Here is a 16,022-nt window from a genome sequence, read left to right on the forward strand (position 1 = left end):
CGCAGAAGAAATTTATCAATTTTAAGCGATTTAAAAATTTTTTTATGAAAAATAAATTATTGTTAATTGATTTTTAAGTAATTAAGTAATTATTTACATGATAATATAATTATTTAATGAATTTTTTTAAAATAGGCAGGAAAATTTTAAATTTAAAAAATTTTTTTTATTAAATTTAATTTTTACAGATAAGGTTCTGCGGAAATTGATATAACTCCTAAAATATTGATTTTAGGTGAAAATCTTAAGAGAGGAAAATTGTAGCTTAGGAAATTTCCTACAAAAAATGTTCATGTTTCATTGGCCTATTCCTAATATTTTAGGAGATATAATAAAATATTAATAGCATTAACTAAATTTATACTAAAATAATAATTTTTTTAAAAAGCAAATAAATATAAAATTGTTATGAATTAACTACCATTCGTCAATAACACCTGCTTGGTACCTTATATCAACCAGAAGCTTCCTAAGAGTAAGAGAGAGGATAGCTCACATGCTTGCGTTGCCGAGCAACCGCGTCAAAACATTGACCACGTTGCCTTGTCACTCTAATCCCTTCATTTTAATTTTTAGTCACACAATACTTCTCAATGAAGTTTATCAGACAATAGATAAGCCACGTATGTGACAAAATGTTAGGTGATAAGCGCGAATCGTTGATTATTTCCACCGCGGTGAACTTTTTTGGTTTTGATGATAAGAATTTTGGAATCAGTGAAGATATTTTAGAGCCAGAAGATCACTTAGTGCTAGACAAATTCCTGGATTCTACCAGCACCCGCGCGATCTATGTACATAGGAGTGATGAAAACCTCAAGGTTACTACCTCTGCGAAGCCTGCACAGAAATGTCTGGTTTTCTTCAAGGTATTTTAGTTTTTTTATTAGCAAAGTAGAGAAAAAAATTCTGTGTTTTTTATAATGGCCATAACTCCTAAAATATTGATTTTAGAAAAAATTTATAGGAGACTAAAATTGTAGCTTAGGAAATTTCCTATCAATAATGTTTTTGTTATAAGAGTCTATCTTCAATATTTTAGGAGATTTAGGTATTTTAAAAGTAACTAGGAAGTTGAAAAAATTAAAAAAAAGGTTTAGGAATTTTAAAAGTGGCTATAACTCCTAAAATATTGAGTTTAGGAAAAAATCTTAAGAATCCAAAATTGTAGCTCAGGAAATTTCCTATCAAAAATATTTTTATACTACGGGTCTATTTTCAATATTTTAGGAGATAAATCAACTTTGCAATCTTGAATACTATAATCATTTCTTTCTTCCAGTTAAGATCGTCGCAAGTGACGTTAGAGAACTTCCAGGAACTAGTCCAGGTCCTTTCAACAACCGGAAGTCCCTCATTGCTCCTAGAATCCCTCCGCCAAGTATGGAACCCGACGCTGCAGTCTTCCGGCGTGACCTTGACAAGCTTGAAGAAGCTGGAAGAAGACATCCTAGGCTCAAGAGCGGCGTCAACCTTGCTGGAAGAAAGCAACTACTGGCTCAAAAAGCTGGACCACTCAAAAAAGAGCAGCGAGCGTTCGGCGATCCAAGATCTGATCAAGCTCCTCCAGGACATCCGCTCCGAGCTGGACAACGCTGCATCGTCGAGGGATGGCCTGCTTGGCCTTGAAGAGTCCCTGGAGATCATCAGCGGTCTGATCGACGACATCTGGAAGCTAGAGACCCCGATCTACAACGAGAAGATGATGAAATCCTTGCTGGAGATCATCGATCGGGAGTTACTTGCCTGCGTCGAGACGTCGCTCACCGAACTGACCGCCAAGGACGCGCGGATCAGCGACGAAGCAGTGTTGAATGCGTCGCAGATCTGCGAGAAGTGGGTCGCAAGTTGCGAGAGACACACGAGTCTCTTCTGGCCGCATCAGTCCCTGCACCCCTGGAAGGATCCTCCAGTGGTTCCTCCAGCCTGCAAGCAAATTGGAGCGCGTCTGAAACAAGCAGCGGAGCTTCGTCTGCAGTACCACCAGATCGTGCGTCTGCTCAGCGACTCTCAACGTCAGAGCTTGAACACCAGCGACATCCTCCAGCAGTTCGAGGACTACAAAACTCTGTGCGACGTCGAGAAGTCCGCGGAGTGGGAGAGGATCCTCCGAAGATTTGAAGAAAATCTCGCTCCGGCTGAAGAAGGCGTCACTGAGAAGCTCAAGCGACAGTTCGCCGCAGTCCAGACGCCAGTGGTTCTTATTTCCGAGGTCCAGCGCTACGCGGAGCTGATCAAGCGGCCAAGGATCAAGCAGAACTTGCGCACAGAGCGGGAGGTTCTCTTTTCTGGGATCGATGACGTCATAGGTACGCACGCGACGTGACCTTTGATGCGGCGTTAGCTAATTCGTCTTCTTTCAGATGCTTATCAATCTGGACCCGACGTCAAGGAGCTTCTGGACACGCCGCATATCCTGCAGGAGGTCCAGGCTGCGAGGTACGCCGAGACGAAGCTGACGAACCTGGAGAAGCTGGTCAGAGAGTTCCTGGATGATCTTCCGGAGGTTAAATACGCAATGGACAAGGTTCATGCTGCTGCGCGAGATGCGGAGACCAAGCGAGCGCACCTGGTGGAGGCCTGGGTAAGTTTTTTGGAGCTTTGAAGGGTGGAGAGGGTGCTAATTGACCTGGAGATAGATTCAGGACACCCAGAAGTCGATCGCGGACAAGAAACTGACTCTTGGAACGGACTCGGCGGTGGTGGAGCTAACAGGGACCAGTATGATGAAGGTCAACTATGATCCGAGGCTGATGACGCTGATCAAGGAGGCGCGCGCACTCTCTGGGCAGGGTATTGAACTGCCGCGAGAGATCAAGAGTCTGGTAGAGCGCGCTGGGGCGCTAGCAGGCCGCGCAAGGGAGCTGCAGAAGATCGCTAACTTTCATAATACGATTGGAGACCGCATGATTGCTTCGCAGCGGCCGATTATGTTAGCTACAGCTATGGAGTTCGCCAGGGCGGTACAGGAGCAGAAGGGAGTCGTCTGGTCGGACTTGTATGCGATTGATGTTTATATCAATCGGCTGAAGGAGTATGTAAGTATTTTGTCAGAGGATTGTGAGATCTGTGATGATGATGGTGGATTTTTTGTGGTTCTAGGTCCAGAAATTCGCGAGGCAGAACTCGGAACTTGCGACTAAGCACATGTATCTCAGGGACTTAGTCGCTAATCTGCTGAAAGGAGAAGTGGTTAATCTGATTGGCAGCCAGCTGGCGTGGAAGAATACTCTCAAAACCATGCGCAGTGTCGTCGATGATGTTGATGCTAATTATGGGAATACCAAAGCTTGGAAGCTTCACTGGGATAGGCAATTGCTGAAAGTTCTGGATGTTGCGTACAGGTAAGTGGAGTAAGTGATGATAATGATGATGAAATAGAATTAATGACAAGTCGTTTGTTTCAAAGTTTATTCACGATAATCATCTATTACAATCACAATTCGACTTTGCGAATGCTAAACGTAAGCTCATAGACAGGCCCGTCAAATTCGTACGTCCACTTCTTGTTAAAGTCCATTTCCCAAAGTGGGACTTGGCTACGATCTATATTCCCTCTCGTGTAGTTAAAAATTATGTCATTATTTAAGCGCCGGATATAATCGTGCGAGACTTCATTAAGATTTCCGTTGTTAACTACCTCTTCCTCTTCGATAACCGTCTCAAATTTGGGAAAGATAGGAACACGAAGAAAAATATCAAAATCTCTCGTGACATTTCTATCAATCACTCCGTTGTTTCCAATAGGTACACAGTAAATCCGGCTAAGCCTTCCGTATTCCAATTCCAAGAACGATTTTCCGTGTAAAGAAATCACTCTTTTGGATAACAAATCCTGGGTACCTGTGATGTTTGGAAAGATGACCTGAAGCACCCAAAAGTTTGGAACATCAACTGAGGCTTCATTTGCTTTGACGATCGAATTGGCAAAGCATCCAGCTACTAGTGCTACCTGAAGGATTCACTTGGTTAGATAAGCTTAGAGTGATTAGAAAGATCACTTACCAGAAAGATCAACTGGGACGACATGCTTCTGATGATTCGTTGCTACTGAAGTTCCGAAGGTTTGAAATCTTCGTTTTATTCGCTTGGTCTCGTGGTTAAACAAAGAATCTTTGGACAATATTGAAGACAACAGACAAAGTGAATCATTGCCGTTGAAAAACCAATGCGGAAATCCCAAGCTGTTATCAAGCATTTAGATATGAAACGACCTGGATGACGAACTTACAAAGCTTCCATTGTCCAGCATTGGTTTTTCCGCGCTAAATTGCTATTGTCTTCATCAGGCTTTTGTTGAAAGACTCTTTGTTGGATCACGAGACGAAGCCAACAAAACCAGGACTTGCCGCGCCGAGAACCTCAGTCGTAACGAATCATCAGAACCATGCAGTCGCAGCTAATTTTCCTGGTAAGTGATCTTCCTGATTGCTCTAAGCTTATCTAACCAACTACTAAATCCTTCAGATAGCACTGGTAGCAGGATGCACCGCAGTCACTTCGAACGTACATCAAACTCCAGGTCAGGGTATTCCTAACTACTGGCGAATGTCGATCCACAATGACCTAAACTTCGATAAGGATGAACTTCTTAATGGTACCATTTTATTCTTTAATGGAAAAAACTTTGTCCAGTTGAAGGACGGCAGGTTTCTTCCTGTCCAATTGAAACCTATCGGGATGAATGGAATTCAGGACAAAAATGTCAACAAGGATTTCAATGCCAGACTCTATTTTCCTTTAAGATTAGGTAAAGATGTCGTCACGATTTCACCTATGATCCGTTCCGTGAAATTTCTTCCAAATCAGGAATTTGTTTATATGTCGACACCCGGAAACGTCCAAACGTTTACTTGTTGGGAAATAGACTACGACAACAGAGCCTCAACTGTTACCATGAACGATAATGTCTATGGGATGTTGTTTACCGTTCGTGAAGTACCTGGATGTTTATAAGCAATGACAATCTAAATAAATGATCTAAACGTTAAAGTTGTTGTTTAATTACCTAATCCACAATGAACACAGGGCAGTCGTTTTCTAATGACTTCAGTAGTTTAGGTGCTTAGATACCATTAGATCATTTACAAAGACAAAGAGTCTTTGAACAATGACTTGCTAAAGATAATAGTGTCATTAGTCGTTTGCGTGGACAGATTAACAAATTTTTATTGAATTTCTAATTGTAACTGATATTAAGTATTTTTTTAGATAAGATTCCCCTCCTTAGAATGATAAGCTTATTGTTTTTTGTTTTGAAACGATTTTATTAATAAAATTCGGTTTTAACGGGCGAATTATTCTAGAGCTTATTAGCTTATGTTCTACAAAAGATAGACCTGGTGCATTTCTGCAAGATCTTACCCATTTCTTATTTTTCCAGGGCAGCGCTGCCAAACCTGGTAAAAAAGCTTCCAGAACTCCAGATCGAGTTGATATTCCGCGACAACAAGCTCCAGTGGCGCCCAACAGTGGAAGAAATCCGAGCCAAGATCTACTCAGCCATCAAGCGGTTCCTCTCAATCCCATTAAACTTCCGCGGCGTAGGAAACGCGCAAGATGCAAAGTTTAGCTTGATCGTCGACAAGAACGCGTATTTGTTCGGCGCAGTTTACAAGGATGCGGAAGCCGCAATCGCGACGCTAAATTCTGTAAAACTGAAATGGACACCACTCGCAGAACCCGCAACAGCGGACATTGCGGAGAAGCTAAAGGGCAAATCACCGAAGGAGTGGGAGAAGGCGTTCAAGGACGCAAAGCAGTGGGCACAACAGATCGGAAAGCTCCGTGGTGGCGAGCTTAAGCTTTGGTGCTTCGCGATAGACACCGCAACGACGCGCAGTGACCTTGAATCAGCAACGCGCAGGACCTGGGATCGCCTGTCGACGGAACTCCGCACAGAAGCCGCAGAAAGGCTGCTGACCTGCGTGGAGTTCCTGAGTTCTGCTGCGCGTGACCTTGAGCACCGACCGAAGGACGTAGAGGAAGTAGCGCTCGCGTACGACGCGCACAGGAGGATCGAGAGCGAAACTCCGAGGATCGCCGCGGAGTTAGAATGCGCGACAGGCCTCGCTCGCTTGATGGCCGCCTGGACCCGGGAAAAATTAGACGGACTATCGGGCGCAGTCGCGGCCTGGGAGAGTCTCGCAAATCGGCTGGAGAGGCACAAGATGATTGTCGCGCACCATGTCGAAGACGCGAAGCTGAATCTGCGACATCGCGCGGCAGCGCTGAAGGACGAGCGTGAGCGCTGGGAGACCAAGTGGACTTCTAAGCCGGAACTCGTAACTATCGACTGGATTGCGGGGATGCGCGAGCGCTGGACGTCGCTGGAGTACCAGCGTGACTCGCTGATTACTGATTGCCAGCGTGTCGGCTTGGACGTCGCAGATTTCTTCGAAGATTCCGATTCGCGGCGTCTAGAAGCCGAGTTGGAGGCGGAAGAGTCTAATTGCAGGTTCCAAGAGGACTTCCTCCAGGAACTGGAGGGCCAGTTGGCGGAAGAGTGGAGCGTAGCACGCCGCAGGCTTCCGAGGTTCCACGACTGGCTGGATTCTTGGCGCGAGAGGATCAAGGTCCAGGCCAAGGAGCCCAAGGAGTCTCTGGAGTCACTGGAGGTTGACACCTTCGTCGGAAAGAGGATCCGCGAGCTACGCATTGCGGTGGAACTCGTCCAGATGCTTCGCGGTGACGAGCTGGCTGAGGAGCATTGGAACGACCTTAGGAAGCTTCTAGGGGTCCAAGTTGCTACGCGAGACATGACATTGGGCAATCTAGTCCTAGCTGCGCCGGAAATTGAGGCGAATATTGAGAAAGTTAAGGAAGTTACCAAGCGCGCGTTGGCTGAAAATGGGATTCGTCAGGCGATTGTTGAGTTGGAGACCTGGGAATCATCAGCAGCTGTTCAGCTCCAGGATGCTAAGGACAGTAAGGGCCGGAAAATTCTGCTGATGGGAGAGTATGGAGAGACGTTGGCGCGCGTAGGAGAATTGAAGCTGCTGATTGAAGGCGCTAAAGGTGCAGCGGGATTCGAGAGATTCGCCGCACGCGCGGGACGTTGTGAATCGGCGCTCTTTGAGCTGGAAGAGCGGATCAAGGTCCTGGGGGCTGTTCAGCGCAAGTGGGTTTACTTGGAACCGGTTTACAACAGTGGGACAGTCACTACGCCTGCTAATGACAACGGTAAGTGGTTGCGCGCGGATAAGGAGTTCAGGTACCTGATTGGCGAAGTTTCGCGGGATCCACGCGTGCCTTCGTTACGTAGATTACCTATGCCGGCGATTGTGAGTCTCAAAGACCTACTGGACAGATGTCAGAGAAGCCTCGACGAGTTTCTGGAAGAGAAACGCGCGGCGTATCCAAGGTTGTACTTCCTTAGCGATGAGGATCTTTTGGAGTTGATTTCAGGAAGTAGCTTAGGTTTGAAGAATCACTTGCCAAAACTCTTTCAAGGAGTTGGAAGCGTGGAGATTAAAGATGGGACTATCAGTGCGATAGTGTCTCCAGAAGACGAAGTCCTGATTCTCACGCGGGGAATCGATCTTGCTGATTCACTGCCGGCTTGGTTAGCAAATCTTGAAGAAGAGATACGCGTGACGCTGGCGAAAAAGTTGGAGGTCTGCTACCAGGATTGCGCTCAGGAGGTTTCTAAGTACCCCAGTCAAATTCTGCTGGTGGCTGAGCGGATCCACTTCACAGAACGTTGCGAGGAAGCTGTACTCAATGGAAAAATCGCACTGAAGACTCTAGTTGATCATCTGGAGTCCCAGAGGGCCAAGTTCCGCGCACTGGAAGACGCAGATGATCGTCTCATAGCTTTAAAGGCACGAAGTCTACTGCTGGAGACAGTCCACCACTTGAACATCGTACGTAGTCTGATAAAAGTCGCCGAAACTGGCGGAAACATGTCCTGGACTTGGAACCGGCAGCTGCGTTGCTACAAAACGGTAAGTAGGCACTCTAATCTCTGTCCAGAACTGGAACTGATGGATATCTCTAATCCTAGAATCAAGGAATAGTTGTCAAGTGCGCTGGAGCTGAGTTCCAGTACCGCTTCGAGTATCAAGGAGCTGCTGTGGGTCTAGTGAGAACTACGCTGACGGAAAAGTGCTTCCTAGCACTGACCCAGGCCATGAAACTCGGCTTGGGTGGGAGTCCGACTGGTCCAGCAGGGACGGGAAAGACTGAGAGCGTGAAAGCTTTGGCGTCGCTGCTAGGGAGGCTGGTCCTGGTCTTCAACTGCGATGAAGGTCAGTAACTCTCAGAGTTTCAGGTTAGATCAGCAGAAAGTAACTTGAGTTTGTTCTAGGAATGGACGCTAGCAGTATGAAGCGCATTCTAGGCGGACTGGCCCAGGCAGGGGCTTGGGGATGCTTCGACGAGTTCAATCGCCTGGAGGAAAAGACTCTCAGTGCGGTAGCGATGCTAGTCCGTCCTCTGCAGCAAGCTCTGCGTGACAACACTACCAGCGTTCAACTAGGCGAGCAGAGTATCACGCTAAGTCCTCACTGCTGCGTGTTTATCACCATGAATCCCGCAGGGAGCGACTACGGCGGGCGGAACAAGCTACCAGACTCCCTTGCGCGGCTCTTCAGACCCATTGCGATGGCTCATTCTGATCGGTAAGTCCCAGCTGACTTTGGTGATCCTTGATGATGATTTTCTTCTTCTAGGTACGACATTGTCAAGGCACTGCTCGAGTGCGCTGGCTTCCAGGAAGCTTCCAAGCTAGCGGGTCAGCTGGTAGAGACTCTGGACATGGCGGAGAAGCTTCTGACTCGCCAACCTCATTATGACTGGGGCCTAAGGGCCCTGAGGTCAGTCCTAGACTCGATTCCTTCTGGGCAGGATGAACGGCAGCGACTCTTGCAAGCCATCGAAGCTTCTACTGTCCCAAAGCTGACCAAGGAAGACAGAGACAAGTTCAACCAGATTCTCAAAGACGTCTTCGTGGACGTCGAAGTCAAGCACCAGCTTTCTAAAGACAGACAGGCTCTGCGTGAAGCGTTGGACGAAGTTTGTCGCAAGCGTGGGCTGACTGATGATACTGTCCTACGTTGCGAGCAGCTTTACGACCAACTACAGAGTCGCATGGGCGTCGCAGTCGTTGGACCACCTGGATGTGGAAAGACTCTCGTGCGTAGAACGCTCTCTGATGCTTTGGTGAAGTTGGGCGAGAATATGAGGGAGATAAACATCTTCCCAGGCGCGATTCCTAAGACTCAATTGCTGGGACGCGTTGATGCGCAGACTAGAGAGTGGAGAGATGGCTTGTTGTCCCTTGGCGTGGCTTCTGTCGCTGACGAGTCACTGTGGATAATCCTGAACGGAGATGTTGAGCCCAGTTGGGCAGAAGCTCTGAATTCCGCGCTGGATGACAACAGGATTCTCACGCTAGCGAGTGGCGTCAGCGTGAAACTCAACCCACGCATCAGGTAACGTTAGTTTGAGTCCTAACCAACTGAGACTTGACAGACTCTTTTCAGGTTCATCTTCGAGACTCATCAGCTAGCTGGCGCTAGTCCTGCGACTGTCTCGCGGCTGGGCGTGGTACACCTTGCAGCTACGCCAGTGTCTGCTCTTTTGACCTCAGCGGTCTTGGACCCTCTGCCGTCTGCAGTCCAGCAAGTTGCACCTAAGATACTCCCTGTGATTGACCGCGTGCTGGAGGAGAGTTCCATGTCATGCGTTAGCGAGGTCAATGCCTTGCTACCGCACTTGCAATCAGCCAGCACGATGAACAAAGTGACCTACGCGCTACTGATGGTCACTTGCTTCCAGGCTGAGACGCAGGAGATCAGGAACGCGCTGGCGAATTTCATCTTCCAGACCCTGGAGTCCTGGTGTCCTGATCCTCAACGACCGCTGGATGTGGTCTACAACCCGGAGATTGATAGGCTAGAGCCGTTCGGCGAACAGAAGAATGTAATCGACGCAGAGACGCCCGTTTTGATGACAAGTAAGTTTTTTAAGCTTAATTACGACGACATTTTTTATGACCTTGAACTTCCAGATGCGTTGAACCGAGGACTGGCGACAATAGCACCTTGGGTTGAAGCTGAACAGCCAGTTCTTCTGCGTGGTCCTCGAGGAAGTGGCAAAGGCAGCCTTGTTACTGCTGTTTTGCACTCAATGGACGTGAGCGTGGTCAATGCCTCTTCTTTTTTCTCGACCTTGGACTTGACCAACCGGCTAAAAAGGTCCTGCGTGCGCCTAGAATCAGCTACTGGCCGCGCGTACCGACCTCGAACTGGCTCCAAGGTGCTGTTGGTCATCAAGGACCTGCACCATGCGAGCAAGAGCCTCCAAGAGCTGATCCGGCAACTGCTGGAAGATAAAGGCTTCCATGAAGACGACCTTGAATTCGCAAGTCTCCCAGTGACGATTCTTGCCACTGCTGACGTCAAGACTCCTCTGCACCCAAGACTGAGTGCACTGTTGGCGACTCATCAGATATCTTCACCGACTTCAGGAGAGCTCCAGGCGATCATCGAGGTCCACTTGCATCACACGCTGAAGCAGGTGTCTCCTGAAGCTAGACCTGCATCATGGATTTCTTTTGTAGCTTCGGTGATGCAGGACTCCATTTCAGCAACCAAGGAGTTCTCCTGGACTGCCAAGTATCTGGTGCGTTGGGCTAGAACCCTGGCTTACTACCCAGCGCCAGAGACCGAAGAAGACATTGCCCGTCATCTGTTGGACGCTGGATCCCACCTCTTTTACCCAAGGCAAGTTATTTTGGTAGATTAGTTGAAAGCTTGCTGATAACTTTGATCCCCAGATTGACCTTGAAGGACCAGATGCGCTGGAAGTCGACCTTGACATTGAAGATCCCGGACCTGAAGGCCCAGAAAGACACTTTGTACACCTGGCAAGGAAACGCTGGATTGAGTCCTCTAGCGCCTGAATCCTGGAAAATGGAGATGCAGAACGTGATCGCAAAGTGTCAGCGTGAAGGCGAGGTCTTAGATACGGTCCTTTCTGCGCATCTGCTCCAACTAACAGCAGGTAAATGAGTGACGACGCGTACATAAGCTTTGCGTACTAAAATTCTTAAATTTCAGGCATCAGCTGGGTATTCGGCGCAGGGTTCCAAGGGATTGTCATGGCAGGACGACCCGGAAGTGGGCGTCGGACAGCAGCCAGGTTGATAGCTTCAGTGTCCTCGCTGCGCCTGGTTGACTCTGGCCCAGGACGTGGAAGAACTTCCATCAAGACCGCAGTGCAGTCAGCGGGGATCGATGGCGAGCGGACCCTTCTACTCCTAGAGGAACATCACCTGCGCGAAGAAGGCCTGAGTGTCCTTGCTAGTGCGTTGATTTCACGCGGAGACGTACCGGGGCTCTACACGCCTGAGGAACTGGACACCTTGGTGGCGCCGTTGAGCGATCTGGCGCGCAAGGAAGACTTCACCGGCGGCCTTGACCAGTTTCTGTACCACCATTTAAGATCCTTGCTGCGCGTAGTAGTTATTGTAGACACTGCAGATTGGAATTTTACAGACTACGCGCTGGAAGATGCGCTGGTGGTTGCGGAACCTCCAGGCGCGGAGTGGTGGACCCTGGAAGCGCGGCTCCAAGAGCTGGGTGGTCAATTAGCACCTGATTTTTCAGAATCGCAAGGTCTTAAGCATCTGACAGAAGCTCACTTGCAAGCTCCGCGTAGTCAGCAATCTCCAGCGCGCTTTTACGCACTCGTGAACTCTTGGCGTGACCTTCGCGCGGTCTGGTCTAGGGACATAGAGTCCAAGATGACGAGTCTGGAAGCTGGAATCGGGAGGCTAAAAGAAGCGGGTGACAAAGTCGCTAACCTAGAAGACGAAGCGTCGAAGCAACGTAAGGAACTTGAAGTACAAACTGGCCGCGCTAACGCCGCGTTAGAGCAAATAACAGCAACGATGCGCGGGGCTACGGGCCAACGCGGAGAAATGACGAATTTAAAGGCAGACACTGAGCGTGAGAGCGCGGAACTCGCTCGGCGTAAGATAGTAATCGAGGGTGAGCTGTCTAAAGTTGAACCGCTGGTCGCAGCAGCCTCCCACGCAGTGGCGAACATCAATGCTGACGCGTTAGCAGAAGTTCGGTCTCTACGCGCGCCTCCAGCGGCAGTTCGTGACGTTTTGGAAGGCGTGCTGCGCTTGATGGGCATCAAGGACACGTCTTGGAATAGCATGAAGATATTCTTGGCTAAGCGCGGCGTCAAGGACGAGATCAGGACTTGGGACGCGCGGCGCAGCACTCAGGCCAGCTTGGATGCAGTGGAAAAATTGATCAAAGAACGTCCTGAGTCTTTTGAGGAGAAAACTGCACGTCGTGCGTCAGTGGCTGCTGCTCCTTTAGCAGCCTGGGTGCTCGCTAATCTCCAGTACGGGAAGATTCTTCAGCAAGTGGCGCCTTTGGAGCGTGAACAGCGTCAATTAGCGGAGAAACTCGCTGAAGCTGAAGCGCAGATTGATAAGTTAGCCGAGGGACTTAATTCAGTAGAGTCGCGCGTCAAACAGCTCCAGGACCAGTTGGCTGAACACTCTCGCGGCGCAGCTGCTTTGCAAGTCAGGTCAGAGGCGACTGAAGCAAGTCTTAAGACCGCGCGTGCATTATTGGAGAAACTCGACGTCGAGTACCGGGACTGGGAGCAACAGCTAGAGAATCTAAACAAAAGGAAGACGAAGCTGGATGTCGAAGCTGCTTACGCGATTACTTTGTTGGTATATGAAACGATTAAGGACGAGAAAAGACGCGACATCGTCGACCTGCTGGTTTCAGAGCGCGAGCGCTTGATTTGGCGTGCTCAGGACCTTCCAGCGGACTCGGTGAGCGTCGCAGGAGCTGTCTGCGCGCTGCGAGGCCCACTGGTGCCTTTGTTCATCGATTCCAGTGGCGTAGCGGTCAACTGGCTGAAACGCAACCTGGAAAACCAGCTGGAGGTGACGAAGCCGAGCGATGCGAAGTTCTTGATGACGCTGGAGCTGGCTGTAAGGTTTGGCAAGGCGTTGCTGGTCGAAGAAATCGTCGAATTGCCATCAATTCTTCTTCCTCTGCTGCGTAAAAGATTCTTGAAGCTCGGAGACAGAGTTCTCGGGGTCCAAAGCGGGTTCAAGCTTTTTCTAGCGACCAGGCGTGATAGAATCGATACCTTGCCCCGCGAAGCTGACGCTGTGCTTTTTAAAATTACAATGGGAGCGGGAACGCGGAGCCTTGCTGAACGCTTCGTCGAGCAGGCGCTGCTGCAAGAGACCCCAGAGCTAGATAAGCAGCGACGCGAGGCGCTGGAGCTGGAAGAGAAGCTAGCAGGTGAGCGAGATCAAGCACGCGTAGATTTGTTAGCTCAATTAGCGAATGCACGCGGTGAAGACCTGCTTCAGGACTCGTCAGAGGCGACGCCGAACTCTCTGCTGTCTTCGCTGGAGGCGACTCAGGCCAAGGCCAAGGAAATAGCCCGTGCATTGGAGCAGAATCGTCAGAAGCGTGATAAAGTGACCCAACGCGCACGTGAGCACGAAAAACTCGCTAAATTCGCCGCGCAGTTGTTCAAACCCGTGAAGGCTCTTGCATACTTGAATCCGCTGTACGTCTTCAGCGTGGAAGCGTATGCGGAGATTTATTTAGAAGCTGAAAAGCACCGCAAGCTGATCGACGTCGACTCTAAGGAAGCTGACGGACAGGCTGAGAAGAAGCTAATGGCGCTTACGCTGAACTACTGCGTTAAGGCGGCTTATCGCAAGGACCGACTGCCCTTGGCTTTATACTTGGCGCTGGTGATGTACCCAGTGTCTGACAGCGAGCGCCACATCTTATTCCAGGACTCTGTGAGCTCAGGTGACGCTCAGGATTCTTCAGTTCCGAACTGGGTGCCAGAGGAGCGCAGGGCAGCTATGCGTGCTCTGCTTGCGGCGATTCCTCAACTAGGGTCTAGATTAAGCAGCGAGTGGCTCGAGGACTTGAGTGTCATCTACAAGGACTCTTGCAGCTCTTTTCAGAAGCTTTTGGTGGTCCAGGCGCTGCGACCTGATCACTTGAACACCGCGCTGACCAAGTACGTCACCGAGAAGCTGAGTGTAAAGGACCTGGCACCCAGTACCTGGACGATGGAGTCTGTGGTTGAAGGCCAGAAGCGGCCTGTCCTTTTTCTGCTGTCCCCCGGCGCAGACCCTGGCCCGGAATTAAGCAACCTTGCGTCGCGCTTGAACGTCACTGGAGGGTTTGTCGAGGTCTCGCTGGGACAAGGCCAGGTTGACCAGGCGGAAATGATGATTGACAACGTCTGCAGGTGAGTAAAGACTCAAATTTCCTTTGAAAGACTTCTAGAAAGCTTAATGTTTCAGAAACGGTGGCTGGATCCTGCTCAGCAACCTCCAGCTGGCTCTGAACTGGCTGCCCAAGCTGGAAAGCATTCTGCGCAACAGTACGCCGCACGAATCCACTCGGATCTGGCTCACCACTGAAGAGTGCGTGGGTTTCTACCCCGGACTTGCTGGGCTGTGCCTGAAACTCGCCTACGAACCACCAGAAGGCGTCAAACGCAACCTAAAACGGTCCCTGCGTCAACTCCAGAGCTACCGGCCGCAGTCGAAAGACTCTGAGGGCGTCTTTGTGCTCGCGTGGCTTCACGCGGTGCTTCAGGAACGTCGGAAGTTCGTTCCGCGGGGGTGGATCCGCGCGTACGAGTGGAGCGAGGCTGATCTGGAGGCTGCAAGGGAATTGGTGGTGAACTACGCGCTGAAATTCAACCCTGCGGCCTGCCTGGATTGGGAAGAAGGTCGCGGGCTGCTCGACGTAGCGATCTACGGCGGCAGGCTCCAAGATCGCTTCGACATGCTGGTCCTGGAGGCAATTATCAAAGACGTCTGGGCTCAGGACGTGTTTCAAGGACGCAGGAGGCTCGGGAAGGTCCTCAGCGTGCCTGAAGCTTGCAAGACGGACTCTGCGAGGTATATCGACCAGTTACCGGGCGCCGACGATCCTCTGGAGATCTTCGGGCTCCCTGCTAACGCCCTCAGGGCCTGGGAACGCTCCGCCGCGGAAGTTGTTGTCGCAGAGCTCAAAGGTAAGAGTGAGACTGTGCGTAGGAGACGATGCAGGTTTTACTGAAGTCTTCTTTCAGGGGTGTTTGACAAGTCGATGACGTCGGACAAGAAGCTACTCAAACGAGCGGACGGGAAATTCCAGCGTGACATCAAGAGTCATTATGAACAATTGTCCTCTGCGCTGATGAAGATCAAGGTCGCAAAAAGAACCAAGCATCCGATTCAAGAATTTTTCGTCAGCGAGATCGTTGACCTCAATGGTCTGACGTCGACCCTGAAGGACGCCGTCAGTAACAACAAGATCACTTCTTCCAAGGTTAGTTATCAAATTTATCATTTTGAGTGTTTTGCTGAACTTAGCTGATTTCAGACGCCCTCCAGCTTGCTGGAACGCTGGCCATCAGGGTCCAAGGAGATCTTGGCGTTCATCAATGACCTGGCGGCGCGGAGCAAGTTCTTGTCGGGAGTTAATGTAGATAACCTTCTGATAACCTCTAATGAGTACAAGAAGGTCAATATTATCAATCTGAGCTACCTATCAAGGCCAAAAGGATTCCTAGCGGCGGTAAAACAGTTTACTGCTAGAGAATTAAGAGTCTCGATGAGCGAACTTACGCTCAGCACCACCTGGCTGGAGAACAGTGAACTGTCGGCTCATAAGACCTCGAACCATGACAAGGGGGTTGTTATCAGTGGATTGATGATCACTGGAGCGACTATCAACAATGGAAGCTTGGTTGAGGTTACTGATAAGGCTTCGGCTGTTGTCAATACGCCGCTGTGCTTGCTGAAGTATGTCATTGGAAATGGAGAGCACCTGGATGAGGGAATTGAAGTACCGGTTTATAATAATTTGCAGCGGGATCAATTGATTTGCTCGCTTAGGGTCAATTGCAGCAGGGATAGGATCAATGAGTGGGTTAAGAGGAGTGTTGTCATTTATCTAGGTCTTAATTAGACGTAAATATTGTCTAATTAGCTAAAATTAGAAAATTTTTAT

General features: G+C 49.5%; 1 protein-coding gene and 1 long non-coding RNA gene across 2 annotated transcripts; one reads left to right on the forward strand and one right to left on the reverse strand.

Moving 5' to 3' along the window:
• The first annotated feature begins 635 nt into the window (after nt 1-635).
• Nucleotides 636-15,980, forward strand: Btv (dynein cytoplasmic heavy chain beethoven). The gene is given in 16 exon segments (XM_074239985.1): nt 636-869; nt 1,274-2,309; nt 2,364-2,584; nt 2,640-3,038; nt 3,103-3,344; nt 5,384-7,946; nt 8,006-8,249; nt 8,309-8,621; nt 8,673-9,434; nt 9,486-9,958; nt 10,013-10,739; nt 10,742-11,007; nt 11,064-14,265; nt 14,321-15,042; nt 15,100-15,338; nt 15,393-15,980. Coding segments are annotated over 16 exon segments (12,231 nt in total).
• On the reverse strand, nt 3,404-5,119 carry LOC141525151 (uncharacterized). Its single transcript, XR_012478811.1, has 3 exons — nt 5,009-5,119; nt 4,511-4,942; nt 3,404-3,865 (listed from the first exon to the last, which is right to left on the reverse strand). It is a non-coding gene; the product is annotated as an uncharacterized LOC141525151 (long non-coding RNA).
• Nucleotides 15,981-16,022: the final 42 nt, after the last annotated feature.

This window comes from Cotesia typhae, unplaced genomic scaffold, assembly GCF_013202065.1.
Source record: "Cotesia typhae breed Kobodo isofemale line unplaced genomic scaffold, CoteBio_Ctyphae contig_26, whole genome shotgun sequence".
NCBI classification, from domain to species: Eukaryota; Metazoa; Arthropoda; class Insecta; order Hymenoptera; family Braconidae; genus Cotesia; species Cotesia typhae.